This window comes from Leiobunum rupestre, chromosome 10 (genome assembly GCF_980474605.1).
Source record: "Leiobunum rupestre chromosome 10, qqLeiRupe1.1.hap1, whole genome shotgun sequence".
NCBI lineage: Eukaryota > Metazoa > Arthropoda > Arachnida > Opiliones > Sclerosomatidae > Leiobunum > Leiobunum rupestre.
In genome coordinates, this window is record NC_143393.1 from 32717927 (window position 1) to 32736229 (window position 18303).

General features: G+C 38.9%; 2 protein-coding genes and 1 long non-coding RNA gene across 8 annotated transcripts; 1 reads left to right on the forward strand and 2 right to left on the reverse strand.

Moving 5' to 3' along the window:
• Positions 1-842: 842 nt before the first annotated feature.
• LOC149925431 (uncharacterized) lies at positions 843-6748 on the reverse strand. 4 transcript variants are annotated; one of them, XR_016477023.1, is made up of 5 exons: positions 6340-6748; positions 5465-5708; positions 5311-5398; positions 5091-5243; positions 4738-5031 (listed from the first exon to the last, which is right to left on the reverse strand). It is a non-coding gene; the product is annotated as an uncharacterized LOC149925431 (long non-coding RNA). The 4 variants fall into 4 exon arrangements; XR_016477022.1 differs by having other exon boundaries at positions 4738-5038; XR_016477024.1 differs by lacking the exon at positions 6340-6748 and adding an exon at positions 6227-6261 and having other exon boundaries at positions 4738-5038.
• LOC149925432 (uncharacterized) lies at positions 2789-4719 on the forward strand. Of its 3 annotated transcripts, XM_090161080.1 has the most exons (5): positions 2789-3139; positions 3199-3328; positions 3402-3722; positions 3861-4232; positions 4294-4714. In XM_090161080.1, the coding sequence occupies exons 4-5, from the start codon at positions 3932-3934 to the stop codon at positions 4389-4391; spliced, it is 399 nt and encodes a 132-aa protein (XP_090017206.1). In that variant the 5' UTR covers positions 2789-3139; positions 3199-3328; positions 3402-3722; positions 3861-3931; the 3' UTR covers positions 4392-4714. The 3 variants fall into 3 exon arrangements, with proteins under 3 accessions (XP_090017206.1, XP_090017204.1, XP_090017205.1); XM_090161078.1 differs by having other exon boundaries at positions 3402-4232; positions 4294-4719; XM_090161079.1 differs by having other exon boundaries at positions 3405-4232; positions 4294-4719.
• A 415-nt stretch (positions 6749-7163) lies between the features above and the next one.
• Positions 7164-18084, reverse strand: LOC149925433 (uncharacterized). The gene is made up of 14 exons (XM_090161077.1): positions 17748-18084; positions 17575-17686; positions 17274-17506; positions 16507-16666; positions 16059-16193; positions 15909-15984; positions 15757-15846; positions 12950-13159; positions 9555-9709; positions 7992-8341; positions 7846-7931; positions 7671-7778; positions 7329-7610; positions 7164-7251 (listed from the first exon to the last, which is right to left on the reverse strand). The coding sequence occupies exons 1-13, from the start codon at positions 17755-17757 to the stop codon at positions 7368-7370; spliced, it is 1968 nt and encodes a 655-aa protein (XP_090017203.1). The 5' UTR covers positions 17758-18084; the 3' UTR covers positions 7164-7251; positions 7329-7367.
• Between the last annotated feature and the right edge of the window lie 219 nt (positions 18085-18303).

Consider the following 18303-nt stretch of genomic DNA (forward strand, 5'->3'; position numbering starts at 1 on the left):
GGGAGGCAACATTTCAACAAGATGGCCAAGGTTATTTTATATAAAGAACTATTCCGTTGTTTGTTTGAAATCGAAGCCGCGTATGGCCAGAAGTAATAAATAAGTAACACTTGTCGAAGCCGTGTATGGCCAGAAGTAATAAATAAGTGTGGCACTAAATAATATTATCGCATTCTTGGCAAATCTTTTTATTTCCCCTTTGCTTTATACGAGGGGCTGATCACTCCGCGTAATCGGTGTACAGAGCCGTACCTTTGACTGTACTAATGGGATTACGCGTAATCTTTGAAGTCCCTGCCTTTGGCAGTGCTAATCTAAGCGTAATCCGGTGTACAGACTTTCTAAGAGTGGTTAGCCCCTCGGCTTTTTAGGCTTATGAGCCATTGGGAATTGATACGTTCTTGGGAATGTCGAAAACCTTGGTGGTTTTTTACTTTTCACGTCACTAAAATGACTGAATAATAGCGTCCGTTGCTAACAAGGCACTAGCAATAGCGTCCTTTGCTAACAAGGCACTAGCAATAGCGTCCGTTGCTAACAAGGCACTAGCAATAGCGTCCGTTGCTAACAAGGCACTAGCAATAGCGTCCGTTGCTAACAAGGCACTAGCAATAGCGTCCTTTGCTAACAAGGCACTAGCAATGACATCCTTCGACCGTAAGGCACTATGGCCTTCTTCGACCGTAAGGCACTATGGCGTCCTTCGACCGTAAGGCACTATGGCGTCCTTCGACCGTAAGGCACTATGGCGTCCTTCGACCGTAAGGCACTATGGCGTCCTTCGACCGTAAGGCACTATGGCGTCCTTCGACCGTAAGGCACTATGGCGTCCTTCGACCGTAAGGCACTATGGCCTCCTTCGACCGTAAGGCACTATGGCGTCCTTCGACCGTAAGGCACTATGGCGTCCTTCGACCGTAAGGCACTATGGCGTCTTTCACTCTTGTTGGAATCTGCTTAGTTGAGCTAGCCTTAAGGCTCTTTTGATGGCGATGGCGGATCAACCATTCCTCTGGTAGAATGGATGCGCTTCGGGTGATCTTCTGGTAGTTCTCCCCTTTTCTTCATGGAGCCCTTAAATTGGAAATTGATATAATACGCCGCAAGTAGCCAACAATTACTATATAACTTTTTTATCTCGAAGTGGACTTTTTATCTGAAATATATTGTCTAGTAAGTTATCTATATAGGTATAGTCTTTAGGCTCCATGACTGGTACAATATACAATGCTTTGGTGCGCTTACTAACGCATCTATGAACGTTCAACGACAATAATAAAAATCACTGTTGTATAACATAAACGAAACATTACCTGAGAGTGCCTTCGTTAGTTTTTAGAGTATAGTTTAAAGAGTATGGGTCTGATTTCAAATAGCGCATGCAAGGCCGCTTTACGCGGTCAAGCGCACGCGACGTCTCGAGCTAATGAGCACGTGCAGGCGCCCTTGCCTGTACTATTTTAAATTAGGCCTGTAATGAAATGGCTGACTTCGTAAAAGAGTGTATATTTTAAGTAGCATCGAAAATACGAAATTAAATATTTTTCAATATTGAGTCGTTTCGGAGATAATAAAACAAATGATGTACGGAAACCTTAAATTTAACATTCAATTAAAAATTCGATTGCTAAATATAAGGGGTCATCCATACATCAAGTGTTCCTTAACTCGGAAAATGCTAAATTGTCACGAAATAGTTTCGGTCGAATTGGCTTGAAAAATCATTAGGACGCCTCTCCTAACACTATTTTTCATATACCTTGTATTTACAAATCGGGAGTTGTTCTCGGCCCTTATGTTTGGGTAATATAACTAAAATTATTTTTTTCCCATTGTAAAAGTTGAAAAAAGTAACTAATTTGTATCAAAAATAAACCTGATTCTGTTACAAAAAATTAAAATTTGCATTATCTATCAGTCGAAGATCTGTAAAAGGTTTTTAACATCTTTGCTATGCAACAAGCCTTCACTGTTTTTTTTTATTTTAACAGCGTTGTTTAAAAGTCAAGCGCGACTTTTTGCTAGGTTATTTGTAGAATGTTGCACTGGTTTTCTACAAACAGTTTGAGTTGTTTTTAAGTGTGGAACTCCGCTCGTCTCATCTGTAGCTTCCTAGTATTTAGGTGGCCATTGCTATAAGGGGGTGGGGGAAAGGGGGATGACACTAGCCTTTCTCTATAGCGATGATAACGTAACGATAAAACATGTTTTTGCTCATGGTATGGTCCTGGAGAAATAATTGACCGTTTCAGTCGGTTGACCCCCTGAGCGTTCTATAACACCCTAAAATTTCAAAATCGTAGCTAAAACACATTGAGATATTTGCCCTGGTCCATTTTTTAATTAACACCCTGTATATATTTCCGTCATAGCGACCATTTTGATCTTTAACGAACTCTGCGACTTGCAATACTAATTTTTTTCGAACTCAGCACCACGTTTTCAACTAGAATAAACCCTCAAACCTTTTGCATTCAAAATGTTTAATTAAACCGGTGATAGCTCTCTGTCTATTCGTTAGGCATTTCTTAAATCATTTTTGATAAATATCCAAATTGACATAAAAGTATTAATACTAGGTGGCACAGCCACAATAGTAGCCTCTTCCTCCTAGCTCTCTATACGCCGTAATTTGCAATCGGGGGCAAAATATTCCCCTTTGATAACAAACCATGGCTCAGAACTGGCATAGGTAGATAGAGAGAACTAATACAAATCGAATGACGAATGAATTAAATTTATATCTAGGGACGTTGAAGGGAAATCGTTGTTTCGCGGGGACCTATTCGCTAGCGAAACGGGTATAGGTGGCGCTGCCGTCGCTACCCCTGCAGCTTGGTTTTCCAGCGTATAGTGGTGATCAAAATCAAAACAAATCCAAGAAATATGGCGGTTCACATTAACGCTAGAGGTGGGAGAAGTTGTGCGGTCCCTTTTTGCAATAATACTGCGCTTAAAAAACGTAAAACTGAAGAAAATAGAGAAGAACCAAAGCCAGGATTATCATTTCATAAATTTCCAAGTTGTAAGAAACTTTTAAATGTATGGTTAACAAAGATAAAGTCGGGGAAAAGGCCTAGTAAGTGGGCTCAGATTTGTAGCGCCCATTTTACAGATGATGACTTCTTGGAAAGAAATGGTGAGATGCAAATAATATTAATTATTTTAAAATAAATTAATCGAAAAACTCATCAATAGATGGTAGATCTGTAAGAAGACGTTTGAAATGTAACGCCATTCCCTCCCAAAAATGGCCATGTAAGCCAATTAAAGAATCAACCGAAGTTACAATAAAAGAACGAGCTCAACGACGTAAAGCGTTCTAAAGGTATTCTTATTTTATGGTAAACTTTTGTGAAATAATAAATAGAATAATAACATAAATTTAATTTGAAATCAAGCAGTTCTATGTTCAACATCACCAATAACAGATTCCATTGCTCCAAAAGTTGTTGAAAGCGCAAGTGAACCAGCTCCGGATGATAATGTTTTGTCATTATCAAACTTAGCTATGCTATCTGAAGTAACAAGTGAAGCTCAAGGAAAGGACCAATCTCACAAACCATCTAGAGTAACGAATGCGTCTATTGGTGTTCAAGTTTATTTGGACCATGGAAAGTATTTTGCTGGGTCAAGAGTTGGAATTTCAAGCAATGGAATGAAAACTGTTGATTTTGTGTCTCTTTCTGGCATTGGGAAAGAACTATTTGAAAGCCTTTGAAGTGAGGTTTTAGGGCTTGAAAACCAGAGCGAGCTCTCTAATTTTCTAATGCCTGTAAAAGATAGGGTGTTGTTAACCGTAATGAAGCTTAAGTCAAATTTGACATTTGACGCTTTGGCTTCATTATTTGTCATTTCAGTTTCAACATATTTCAAAAGAACCCTTTGTGCCCTTGCTGAAGTTTTGAAGAAATTTATCTTTTGGCTGGATATGGAAAATATCAGAAGTAACTGTCCTAAATGTTTTAAAGAGTTTAATAATACTCGCATTGTGTTGGACTGCTCAGAAGTACCTATGATGAAGCCTAACACATTTCACGACAGAGTGGCAACCTACAACCATTATAAAGGAACTCACACAATAAAAATTATCATTGGAATTTCACCTTCTGGCATGATCACGCTCGTTAGCGACCCCTGGGGTGGAAAAGTAAGCGACAAGGAAGTCACCCTTGAGAGTGGGGTCATAAATCTTTGTGAACAATTTATTGATGGAATTATGGTTGACAAAGGTATGCATAAAAGTGTAATATGTTAAAAAAATATTTTAAAACTCATTCAACTTAAATTTAGGCTTCCTTATTGAAGATGAATGTGCGGCCAATGGCATAGCTCTACACATCCCTCCATTTTTGAGAGAAAAAAACAGTTTAGTAAGGAAGAAAGTGTAAAAAATAAAAAAATTGCATCCGCTCGTGTTCACGTGGAGATAACCATTCAAAGAATCAAATTATTTAAAATTTTAAATGATAAATTTGACCTTGATTTAGTTCCCTACTGTGAAGAAATTCTGAAGGTCATATGTGGATTAGTAAATTTACTAAAACCAATTCTAGCAGATGATAAATTTGATGACTAAGTTTAAATCTTATTTAATGACGATGATGATTATTTTATTAATTTTTATCAAATAAGTTTAAAAATCTTTTATTATAAATAAGACTTCAAGTAAAAATTCATTTATAACATTAATTGATCAAATTCATTTTACTTTTTTTATATAATACTAATTGGCACAGTACATGTTTTGTTTCAAATAATCTTAGTCTCTTAGAATATCAATTAAAAGATAGCCCTTGGGAGAATACAAGAAAAATTAGCATGTTTATGTTTAACACAAGGCCACGCTGAATTTGTGCATAGTAGCCTCTACAATCGTTAGTTGGTAAATAAATTCCGTCTTTTCCCATTTTCAAGAAGTTTAATTTGTTTTGAGCGACAGCATCTTCAATTGATATTTTCTTTGCTACATAAGGACTCTTAATCTCGAGTAATTTTATCTCTCCATTTTCCATGTATAATCCATCTGGGCTAAAAGCTATAAATGGATTATTTAAGTTAATTAAGAGGCCATATTCCAATACTTGTACTTTTTTAAGCCACGAAAATTTGGCCCGAGCAACTTTCTCCAGTTTGTTCCCATTTTGATCCTTTTGGGCTTTCTCTAAACATCCGTTCTCCTTCTTCTAAGGCTCTTGGCTTTTCCCCAATGTATTTACAAATTTCAACCATGGTGAGATTCACTATTATGGAATAAATAAAGGTTAAAATAGGATAATATAATAGAATACCAATTAAATGTTAGCATACCTTTTTGAGATGTCATCTTTTATTTGAACAATATTGCTCCAAGGCCTACTCTAACAATGTTTTAAGTAAATCCAAAAGGACTTCAAATCTTAATGACAGTATATAATTAGAACCAAACATTATGTCTTTAAACTTGACATTCAATCCTACTTACCAAGAAAACACTAATTCGCTGTTTAAACGTATATAATACCATCTCATCAGTAGCACACTACTATTTTCTGAATGCTGATCACCACTATACAGTTACGCGCAATGTGGATAGGGGGCGCTGCCGGAGTTTTCGTTAGCGAATACGGAGCTATAAGCTCGTACTGTATCCTAGCTCCCACTGTATTATTCACCTTCACCAACACCGCATACACCAGGAGTGAAAATAACAGCCTCTTTCCTCTACACTAGAGGAAGAGGCTAATAAATATTATCTTAATTGGCACAGATATCGGCTACGCGTATCTGTTTTATTCAACGCTTTTAAAAACCCGAAACTATTCCAGTGCCGTAGGAACGGGGGTACAGGGGTACGATGTACCGCTTTGAAATTGGAAATGGGCACCTAATTGGTTTCAAAAGCAGTGGCGTAGCTGATGGTCCGCAGGGCCCGCGGTGCGGGGGGGGGGGGGCGAGCTTCAAGGGGGGCCTCGAGCTTCGGGGGGGGGGGGCCCCCGCTAACAATAAAAAAATTAAATAGGGGGCCTCATAGAGATTTTTGCGGGGGGGGCCACTGAGTTCTCAGCTACGCCACTGTTCAAAAGGGGCACCTAAAGCCTATCGATGAGGGGGGGGCACCTAATTAAGCAATTACATGTACCCTCCTTATCTAAAACGTTCCTATAGGCGCATGAACTGTTCGAATATAAAATGCGGATAAGCAAATCAGATTATAGCAGATCAGATAAACGAAGGGGCAGATTACCATACACATCTGTTTAATCGATGTCATTATAATCTGATAAAAACAGATAACCATTTTCAGATAAAAATTAGAAACACTAACTACGTATATCTTTAGAAAGTTTGGGTACATACCTTTCTCATTTCGAACTGGAATTGCCCCAGCAGTTGCACCAATATCGCAACGAAAGAAATTTTCATCAATGAATCATTGATGAAAATTTCAATTTCATCCTTCAAACACACCATAATACACCAAATAAATATTCGTTAAAAGTTCACGAGTAAGGCACAGGTATTAAGGCACCAAGACACAGTTGTTAAGCGTCCTTCACGAGTAAGGCACTAGGACACGTTTATTAAGCGTCCTTCACGAGTAAGGCACTGAGACGCAATCGTCGAGCGTCTCTCACTAGTAAGTCGCCAACACTTAGTTAGGTGTCCTTTAAGAATAAGGCACTAAAAGACGTTTGTTAGGCGTCTTTCACAAATATGGCAATAAGGAAGACTATTGTTAAGCATTCTCCACGCATAAGTACTTCGGTTCCGAATAGATTATTCGTGAAATCTACTTTTATGAGCTTCTCTCAATTCTTCTTTTGATGGTGGGTCAATCATTCCTCTGGTTGGGTGTATACGTTTGGGATGATCTTCTGGTAGCTCTTCTCTTTTTTTCATGGAGCCCTTACGTTGATGTTTTGTATATTATTCCGCAAAAAACAAGTATACTTCTGATTATATAAAATCATCTTACCTTGAATTGAGCTCTGTTTTCAAATATATCTTCCAGCAACCCATCCATGTAAGTATACGTTTTCGGTTCCATAACTGGAACTACATACCACGCCTTAGTGCGCTTGCTAAAGCACCTGGTATCTCTGATTGTTTAATGATTATCAATAACTGTCATTGTTATATGTATAAGTCTGATAGACGTCTGTAGAAACTTACCTTAACGTACCATCCTTGGTTCGTGCTTGGGGACGGTCTACATGATGGTTGTGGTCTATGCAAGCCAACTTTACGCGCATGTCCAGACTTTCATAACTATAAAAATACTCAGATCTTATTTCAAACATATGATCAAGAGAAATGTGTCTGATGAACTATTTTTATTTCCTTACCTGAAAGCAAATCGCTTTGATGCATACATCAGAATTAAGCTATGATAATTTTCCTGTGTGTCTGAAGTTGACGTAATACCCCATATTGTTAACAATGTAAGGGCGTTTTACGAATTTTATCAGCGCTTCCAATACATCCGAATTTGGTTTCAGCCATTCATGTTCTTCTAATTGCTCAGGTGTGAGGTCATCATGAGCGCAAGCTAGTGGTCCATTAAATGTCATTGGATTAAACCATTCGTGCCGGTTGCATACATGATTTAATGTAGTGTACCAGATACCCTAAATTTGAAAATTAAGTAACGAGAATGGAACCATAATTTTATAATTGTAAGTATATACAAGAATCGTTTCCTTAGACCCATGACATTCTCTTGCGGCATACCAAAAATGGTTCCTAATGAGTGGTGCCCAGTGGGCCAATGCTTCAAACCCTTTTTTCTGTGATAGCTATATGTATAGGGACCATTATGGTATAATCGATTTTAATAAAAACTAAAAGCAAAATAATACATACTTCCATTAATTTCTTCAAAATATTTTTAGAAGCGTGCCATATGTCCCAAGAATGTTTTACTTCTTCATATATACCTTGTTTTTTTTCTATTTTCATAGATAACTATTAGATAAAATGTCTAAATTACGTTTAAAAAATTATCTTACTGAGCAAGGCAGTGACTTGTACGTGAGCATCGGTAACAACTTCTTTGATTTTGCATCTAAACTGTTGCGAAAGCTCATGGGTTTCAGAAAATGCAAGCTCAAAGGCAAGTATTTCCATGTTTGTACTCTTTCCCTTGGCGTGCCTGACATCCCTGGATTTCATGGATAATACTTTTTTGGATGTCGTGTCCGCTAGTGTATACTGGCAATCCTTTGCACAGTGACCCGGAGAATCGTTCCTAGCATCGCCAGCTAATATTAAATTTCGACCTCTAAGTTCCTCGAAGGTTTTTAACTGACTCTTCTCCCAGAATTCGTTGACAGCCGGTGCAATTAAATGGTATTGATAGCTTTAAAAAATTAAAATTATATAATTTTGTTTTGTAACTGGTGTTAGCAAAAATATTGGCGAAAATACGCCATAATGTATAAATGGGCTACATATTAGACAACAATTACGGTGCGGTCGTCAAACGTCCCTACAAAAGCAATCATCTTAAAGGGAATATAATCTCAGGTATTTTTGTCGCCCTCCAAGGGTTCCAATATTGTCCGCTGCCTCCCATGGCTTTTCACAATTGCGGCGCTGATTATTGCCTTATTTTGGAAGGAATCCCGGAAATTGATGGGGAAATTTTATATCGTTTAATATATCATTTACACTTTTTACAATCGGTTGAAGTGTTTAGTAGGAGACCGGCGAAACCACAAAAAATGGGTACTGCCCACGTTCTGGACCACCGAACAAAGGGTCCTATAAAATGGGAAAATGACAAACTTCTTGCTGCTCGATTTCCAAATAATTTACAATGGCGAGGAGGGAGCTACATGTTTAATCGATTGACTTATCGCTTGATTTGATAATTGATAATCAGCTAGGCTAATACCCAAGGCACCACCTTAGGCCTAAGTCATCAAGCGACTTTTGAAGCCTTTAATTCAGGTGACCGCGTTACAATGCGTAGAAGGGTGGTGGCAAGCCCTGCATGCAACGCGAGCCAACAGCTCCCTACACTAACTATTTCCGTTAACCTTAACAAGTTTTTTTATGGAAGGGGAAACCGAAGAGCTCGGGGGAAAAACCCCTAAACCAGTGGGAAAAGAACTTGCAAACTCAACGCAGAAGGAGTTGTTCCGAGTTTTCACCCAGTGCCACAAGCTGGGATCGTACCCGGCTCCTCTTGCTGCGAGGCGAAAGTGCTAACCACTCCGCCACCCCAAATAGTACAAGAGTAACAGAACAACGAACGGTGGCGACTACGTACCAGGTCATATTAGTGCACACAAATCTCCTTAGGATTGTGTATAGAGCATTTTCAACCGAGGGGGTAGCCTCTTAAGAAATATGGTGTACAAATAGCGCGAAATCAAAATAATTATTTCCGGAAATGTTACAAATCCACGAGAAATATTAGAAATATCGGAAATATTTGAGAAATATCGGAAATATTTGAGAAATATCGGAAATATTTGAGAAATATCGGAAATATTTGAGAAATATCGGAAATATTTGAGAAATATCGGAAATATTTAGGTAACAAAGTATGAAAGGAAAAAACTTACTCGCTGTAAGTGTCTTTCTTGAAAAATAATATTTTCGAATGTCGCATGAACAGCGCAATTTTCCCATACATATTTCCAGACAAAGGAATGCAACTGGCCACAGTTATGTTACCAGAATATAGGCCATGAAACAACGGCTGGCTGCTCCATCGCCCCTAAAAGATAAGAGATGAATTTCAATACATATGAATGAAACATTTTCTTTAAAGACTGCAGACATTCCCCGAGCGAGGTGCCTGGCGGGGAGTGTTCAACACGGTTTACACGTTTATTAGTTGCCATAGTTACACACCCTTTTATAACAGAGCGGATCCGACACAGGGCGGAGCTCAGCATACAATTTTAGCGTTTTAAAGTTATGAAAAGTTACGAAAATTATAACAACATTTAGAACCTCATACAATAAACATTCTACAAACGCAAAACAATTAATCATATAAGGCCAGTCAAAAAGGGAATACAGAACATCTTGCCGTTTAGTCCACAATAAATCCAGCTCATCAATAACAAGTACAATGGCTTTCTGAGACTTTGAAAACAAGTTTTGAATAATTTGAAGTGATTGATTAATGCTCACTGTATCACCGGTTAATTGTTTGACAATTTGAACGTAACACTGGTGAGGTGCTGTTAAATTCATGGCATTTACTTCAACTAAATGGAAATCCGGTAGGAATCCAGCTTCCATGTTTTCTTTCAAATAGCGTAAAACTCTTTTAATTGTCTGAGTTTTGCACGGTAATAACGAATCATGGCGTCAAATAAACCGTGGAACGTGGCTTCCCGAATCGCACGACCAATTGGCATGTACTAAGGTCAAAATATCGGAAACATTGCGACGCAAACGTTTGAAACAAATATCTGTTCTCAAGCTCGGAATATTTGGTCTTTTTTCTTCGAATTAGCCTGGGCGGCGGCCAAGAGGAAGACTGTAGAGGAAGACGCCAAATACGACGGAGCCAAAGGGTCAGTGCGGGTCAAGTCCTTCACCAACGATTTCCCGTCGATCCACCAGAAATGCATAAATTTAAACCATTTAAATGAAACAAGTACCTTCGCAGATTGCAATGGGCCCTAATGTTTATTACATTTTTGTTCCGTTTAGTACATTGGACGTGGACGGGCTGCATGATACATATTATGCTACTAGTCTACTTCTAGGGAAGAGGCAGAGTAATTAATTTTTATAACATATTATAACGTACAATAAACTTCGGTTTCATAAATGGAGTTTAAACCCGGTTTTATAAGAATCAGAGCTTTCAGAGGAGCTTTCCATTTTTTCATATCCGAAAATTCTCAGGGGGTATATTATATTATGCGCGCGGTACAAGTGGTTTTTTTTAAAAGTAAATGACTTTTAGATGTAATTTGACCTTCCGAATCGTTTAAAACTATTACCAAATTTCTAGAACTATAAAGCCCAGTTCACACAATTGAATTAATTGGGCCACTTAATTGTATTCAACTAATTGTAAGCAAGAAAAATGTATAGTGTGAATAGAAAAAGTGGGAAAAATGTTACAATTTTCGGTTCACTTTATACATTTCTCTCGTTTACAATTAGTTGGACCCAATGAAGTGGCTCAATTAATTCAATTGTGTGAACTGGGCTTAAGAATGTACAATTCAATCATTTTTGTGGATTTTGGCCGTCAACTTCCAAGATGGTTGCAAAAGCACAACGTAGAGCGTGAGGGACACTTCACCAGGAATTTGCGAATTCATCGTACCCCTGAAATCGCATTTCCCTGCTGTTTGATTTGTGCTTGTTGCAGCCTACTTCCAGGGGCTAGTAGGCCAAACTTTGAGGCTCCCTGACCGACGTCCCTGGCGCTCTTTTAACTTATCGTAGGAAAATGGGACAAAAACCGGCATAATTCTCAGCTCATCCCCTACAACTCCTTATAAATTTTGCATAACCTTTGGAAACACCCTGTATAAATTGACTGAACAATATAGAAAATTAGTATTTAACGTAAGCGTATTTAGCAGAGCCTGCGAAAGTATTGTTTGAAGCGTATAATATAAGGATAATATCCATACTACTGTGGATACTTCTCTTAAAGGGAATATAACCTGCAAAGCAATCTTTACGGAAGACCCCTTCAATTTTTCAAATGTCCCTGTACAGTGGCGCCAAACATTTTTAAAGCCAAAGGCAAGAGCGGCCAGAGCTGCAAGCGTTGGTGTGCCACACCAAATACCTGAGGTTATATTCCCTTTAAGATATTGTAATCGATTCGGCGTTCGAATCGATTACAGAAGCATTTCGATTGGCTTTCTTAGTGCCCGCCAGGATGACACGCTCTGTCGCGTGGCCGAGACGTCAGCGATTATCACGTGACAACGCATCCGGGCCGAAAAGCCTATAAAGGCAGAAGTCAACCAATTAGCCTTCTCAGTTTACATAGAGCCACGTTGTGGCAAATGCAAGAAGCTCATGAACTGCTCGATTTTCGTCTGCAAAGCAGAGGCTTTATTGAAAAATCGTCTGACGAAAATCCAGCAGTTCATGAGCTTCTCGCCTTCTCGCATTTGCCACTACGTGGCTCTATGTAAACTGAAAAGGCTAATTGTCTTTCTTTCTTCTCTCGTTATCTTTGATCCCCACGTGCGACGTGAGACGGATGAGTCTCTTGAATTTTTAGTTAACTCGTTTGTTGAGTCCCCGAGTTATTTGAGTGAGGAAAGGAGATTGAATTTTCTCGTAAGTTTATTATGTATCATTTTCAATTGTCATTAAACGTATTTTCTGATGTATTCAACTCGTGTCATAATTATTCATAGATAAAACTTGCCTGGCCCGAACCCTTAAATTGTGACGGTTTAACCTAATCGTGTCGCATCCTTAATTGAATACGGTTAGGTTGACCGAACCCGTTACAATATTATAATACAAGGTGGCACAGCCACAACAGTAGCCTCTTCCTACTAGCACTATCTACGCCGTAATTTCCGATCGGGGGCAAAATATCCCCCTTTGATTAAAAACCGCGCCTCAGCACTGACATCGGCAGATAGAGAAAGCTAATATAAATCGAATGACGCCTGAATTAATACGCCGTAATTTTCAAGAGAAATCGTTGTTTCGAGGGGACCTATACGGAGCTATAGCTTGTACTGTAACCTAGCTTCCACTGTATTATTCACCTTCACCACCACCGCATACATCAGGAGTGAAAACAGTGGCGTAGCCAGGATTTTGTTTCGGGGGGGGGCACGCCATTGAAAAAAGTTAAAAAATAAAAATATTTGTACATACGACCATACGTTTCGGGGGGTGTGCCCCCTGTGCCCCCCCCCCGGCTATGCCACTGAGTGAAAATAACAGCCTCTTTCCTCTATACTAGAGGAAGAGGCTAAAAATTGAATACTTTCGAAAATAATCAAACCTTGCTGTGTCTTTTGGCGTTACTCCCTGGACCTATGCACCTATAATTCACTTCAACTGCTGTTCCAACATTCCTTGTCTTATATTCAAGAGGTTCGGAGCAGCCTTTGCACTTTGCACCATATGCTGTCTTCACTAAAGCGAGTAATGTTGGCAGATGTACCAGTGCCATCTCGTCTTTTACATTGTATTTAATTGGTTCTGTAGTAGCCTAAAAAAAAACACTTTTAGAAAACAACTTTCTAGTAATGTATTAGTTCCAGTCTAAATCGTAAAAATATAATACGGACAGGTAAACAACAGTAATATGTACCCTTACGTCAACGTTAACTTGGTTGTTCCCGTAGGTGAGAATAGTCACCACAGGGCCAGATTAAGTAGATATCCAAATTTATACATTTCAGCACTTCATCTTAAAGGGAATATAACCTCCAACGCGATCTGAATGAAATACCCAACAATTTCAGGAATTACCGTTGGGGCGCGACATACCACTAACAAAGCAGCGCCGGAAATTTTAAAGCCGAAGGAGGCAACAAATGTTGGAACTTTTAGCGGGCGACGAAAATACTAAAGGTTATATTCCCTTTAACGTACGTCGACGGGTCGGACATTCAAAGTACAATTCAGAGTCGGGGATGGTTACTGTTCGGGGACACCTTTCTTGGACATTGGAGGGGATTATTTTTTCGTTGTACTTCATTTCGAACTTCTGACTAACGACCATAGAAATCAGAAGGTAATTAAAACGATTTTTCCAATGGCGGAATGCCCGCCGATTAGAACCGCAGCTTTGGCTTTACTAGAGCTCGGCGAAACAGATAAATTAACCGCTAAAGTTTTGATTAATTATAAAAATTACCATTAACTATTTATCCATGGATATTATCCACGGCAATTTAACATGTAAAATAATCGGGTTTCTTTTTTCGGATAATTTTCGTTTGCGGATAAAAATAAATTAAGTGATTATTTCTTATCCAAACGTCGAGCTCTAGGCGTTACTAAAATATAGCGGAATCCGCCGGTGGTGGCCTCTCCCACTAGTTTTGTAGTTAAAACGTCTACCTTCGTTACCAATGAAGAATATTGTAAAAAGACGGCGTTACCGACTAATCCGGCAGTTTCAAATCGGCACGCGGTATACCATAAGGTTATGTATTTGCACCCTGCCGTTCCGCTGGGCACTACGGCGGCACACAAGACAAAGAGTCATGCCGGACAAAAATGCACTTTGCGAAACAAACGTTCGGCCAGTGAGACAGCCATAAAGACCGGCTCACATATGGCAAACAAACGCCCTCATCATGGCCCAACAAAAGGCGACACCATAGGCTGCCCTAATTCCCACCCTCGCACAGCTGAGGACTAGAGTGACTTCGTCTTCCACCACAACTATCCTCCCCAGTAGGATATTGAATGCCAAGTATGGAACACCCCCGAGGTTCCAGTGACCCAGCGCCCCGAGCACGTGACACCCCAAGGACTCCAGTGACCCAGCAAACCGGGTGTGGACCGCCCCCAAGAGCCCCGCGACTCCGAACGCCGGGTGTGGAGCCCCTCAAGAGCTCCAGTGACCCCATAGGAACATCGCACTGTGACGTTGCAAGACGTCACCCATGCTTTTTCCTATACAAATAATATTCCCTGAAAATGGCGGCCATGGCCAAAGCTACAGAGTGCCATGTCCGCTATTGCTAAAATCGTTCTACCCCTTCAAAAATAACTGTAGGTTTTTCCCACGGTGTTCCAGTTTGGAATGGTCTTATGGTTCCATATGTTTTTTGCACTTTTTTAAGGCCTTTTAACCAGTAGCCTTGTTATATAGCGTAGGAGGATGGTGGCAGGCCCTTCTTGCCACGCGAGCTTACCGTCCGCCAGGGCCGGACTGGCTAGTAGTTGGCCCCACCGGCTATGCAATCGTGTTGGCCGCATTAATGCCAAAATCTTCCTCTTTGGCCCCCAATTTGAGTTGCCCCCAACCTGACGGACGATCTCCGGTTGGCCACCTGCCGTCCGGTCCCTACACTTCCCATTAACCTCAGCAAATTGTTAAGTGCACTTAAAGGTAAACCAAAGATTACTGGGAAAAATCATTTGACCAGTGGGGAGATGACCTACTAACTCTACACAGAAGAAGTGATTCCAGTTTTTCACGCAGTGCCACTAACTGGGATTGAACCCAGCTTCTATTGCTTAGAGGCGAAAGTGCTAACCACTCCGCCACCCAACCTTCTACAAAGTCAAACTTCAATTCATTCCCACAATTTCACATGTCATTAGATACATTATACATAATCCAATCTATTTAGATTTATCCACACTAACACGATATTTCCAAGAATTGTAGGAAACATTTATTTGCTAAAAGGACATCCAATTAAAACTATACACATTGTGAATTTTTATCATGACTGATGAATATGTAGACATTTCCATACTAAATATCATAATTTTTTTTGTCTTGTGAGTGAAAATCATTTAGGTTAGGGTAGGTTAGGGTAGGTTATAGGTCGAGAGGCTCATCGCATTCAACAAATTTCTACTCAGTATATGTTAAATCTATATTAAGTTATGTAACCACTTTACTGCAATCAAAGCTACAGGTTTGTTTACCTATTACAGGGAGTGCTCAGCCTTTGGTTGAGGGACCCTTTGTCAAGTTCAACCCTGGGCCCCTATTCCTATACTTACGCCAGTGGTCATATCTTTTGTCAAAGTAGCACAGCATTTTTTTAAATAAATATGTTACTCTACCTTAGTTGTTTTTATTCTAAAGCAAACAAAAGCCAATAACAAAGAACGTACTTTTATAGTTGGCTCTATTAGAAGAGATTCCAATTCAGATCCAATTTCCTCCACCTCGGGTACAATCTCCTCCATTTCTTCATCATCCGTCTTATTATGACCCATATAAGTTAACTGATTTACAGAAAATGCTAAATATTAATAATTCTTACTAGCTCAGTAGAAAAATCACTTGCTTCAGTGAACGTGTGAGTGAAATTTAGCATATTTTCATCATTATCTTCCTCACTAAATTAACATATATTATTCAATACAAAATTTAATAAACTAACAGCCTTTAACAGTTATTGAAAGAACCTTACTCTGAATTTTCCAAAACACCAGTCATTTCGTGTTCTACTTCACTAGTCATTTTTGCACCTTCGTCATCACTTATATCTTTATATTCCTGATGCGCTAAATCTTCAAACTCCTTGTCTGACTCAGACTCATCTAATCTATAATTATAAAATATTAGGGAAACAAAGGTTGTTCTATATTTGCAAACGTTAACAATGATAACCAGTGGTGTATCCAGGGGGGTGGAACAGGCAGCACATGCCCCCGATGAAATGTATGGTTGTATATACAATGTTTTTACTTTTAGTTTTATTTTTTCAATTGTCGAAACGAAATATTTAAGTCGTATTTTTCAGTGAAAAATTCGTTTAATTTATATACATATATATGTTTATATATCTATATTTTTTTTAAAAGTAGTAACACCCTCACAACTGTCTAGCATTATCAAGATATAAAAGTACTACGTACATTGGAGAATATAAATTTTTAAAATGACTTTTCAAAGTCTTGGTCTTTGAAGCTGGTGTTGAGAAAAGGTTTCGCCCTTGGTATTTCTCTGGTGTCGGATTTGGGGTCACCTCGGGATCCGATTCCATCGCCAAACCATATGCAATATGTGACACATTTTCTATGATATTTGTAATTAAAACAATGACATGGCAATAGTTTTACACATCTGCTCCCATATTAAAATACGTTAAGACCAAATTAAAGTTTTAGACAGCATTATTTGACATAAACACTTAAATAATCATAATACTTAAGTCCCCCCCACCTTATGCTTAAGTTAGCTATTGACTACTATTCTTATTTTCCAGGTGTAGGAGAGTGCGGACAACCACTCAGTTCTAACGCCAAGGGATAGGCTGAGTAGGCTGTTCAAGAGGGGCCCACAATCTGTCAACTATTGATAGACGTGATTGAACACGCATACAACCAAAAGTTTGCAATAATAATTATGGCAAACTTTTTGTTGCGTAACCAATCACACTGAACCTTATGCCAGCAGTGGAAGAGGAATCGAAACAATGTAAAATTGCTTGCGGCACTCTTTAAGCACTAGACAACAACAACTTGCACTTAGTATTACCATTAGTCTAAGGAAAATTAGGCCTCAGGGCTTATCAAGAAACCCTGTATTGTTGTCCAAAACAGTATTTTTTTTTTCATCATTTACCCTACGTTACATGGTGGCAGATATGTAAAACAATGATAATGGAAATACAGATACTTACTTGGTTGTGGGTTTCGTTCATAAGTTCGAATTGGCTTCACAAAAATTTGGTGATCAGTTTGGCTGCCAAAGTCCCTAAAATACTTAATTGGTGTCTGTGTTGTCGCAGACTCCTTCCGACTCTCTGTTTGAATTGATAAATCAACTGTGACTGGTACAGCTTGAACGTACACAGAATGGCGTGTTGAAATTGGTGGCGCAATACTCGCAGTTGCACTGTTTTGAGGCTCATTTCTAATAAAAATAATCAAAATAATGAGTAAATTGTAAGGAGCCAAAATCAAGGATTCATTCCCACTTACAATTTACGGATAAGAAGGTCAATGAATGGATCAATGGCCATACCTCTCTTCTTTCTTTCCAACTGAAAGAGCCTAAATGATTCTTCATTGCAGGTAATTTTATGTTTGGCATCTAAATCGAAATTAATTACTATTAAAATAATAAAGCAATCATAATTGTAAAACAGTCTTACTTTTCTCCATATTTCACAGTCGAAAGCTATAAACACTACTTTATACTGATCGATAAATAATGGTTTTAGATACAGGCTTAGGCGTAAGACTGAACCGAGTACAAAATGACAGTTACACCAGAGAGTGTAAAGTCGCTTCGCTACAGAGAGGCGCCTCTCTTTAAAAAATCCGTGGTACGATTTTATTCGCCGAGAATGTCCACAATTCCCGGGCGTTTGATGGCGCTAGTAGTATCTCCGGCACGCGCTAGATTAGAGTTTGAGAAGACGCAAAAAAGGAAGAGTGTTTTTGGTATTTTTGCGAGTTTAATTTATTTTGAAATGTCTTTTTCGGCTAAAAATTGTAAATCGAATAAAAAGGTAACCACGCGTCAGTCTTTTTTTTTTCAAGTTTCCAAGGGATAAAGACCGGTGAATACGCGTTTTAATTTACTAAGCCTATTCTAATACATTAACATTTCTTAAAACTTAACATTTTGCAGGTGGCTGCAAAATGTTCACAGTGAAAAGCTCCAAAATAAAACTACAGATTACTTACACTTTAACCACGTATTTT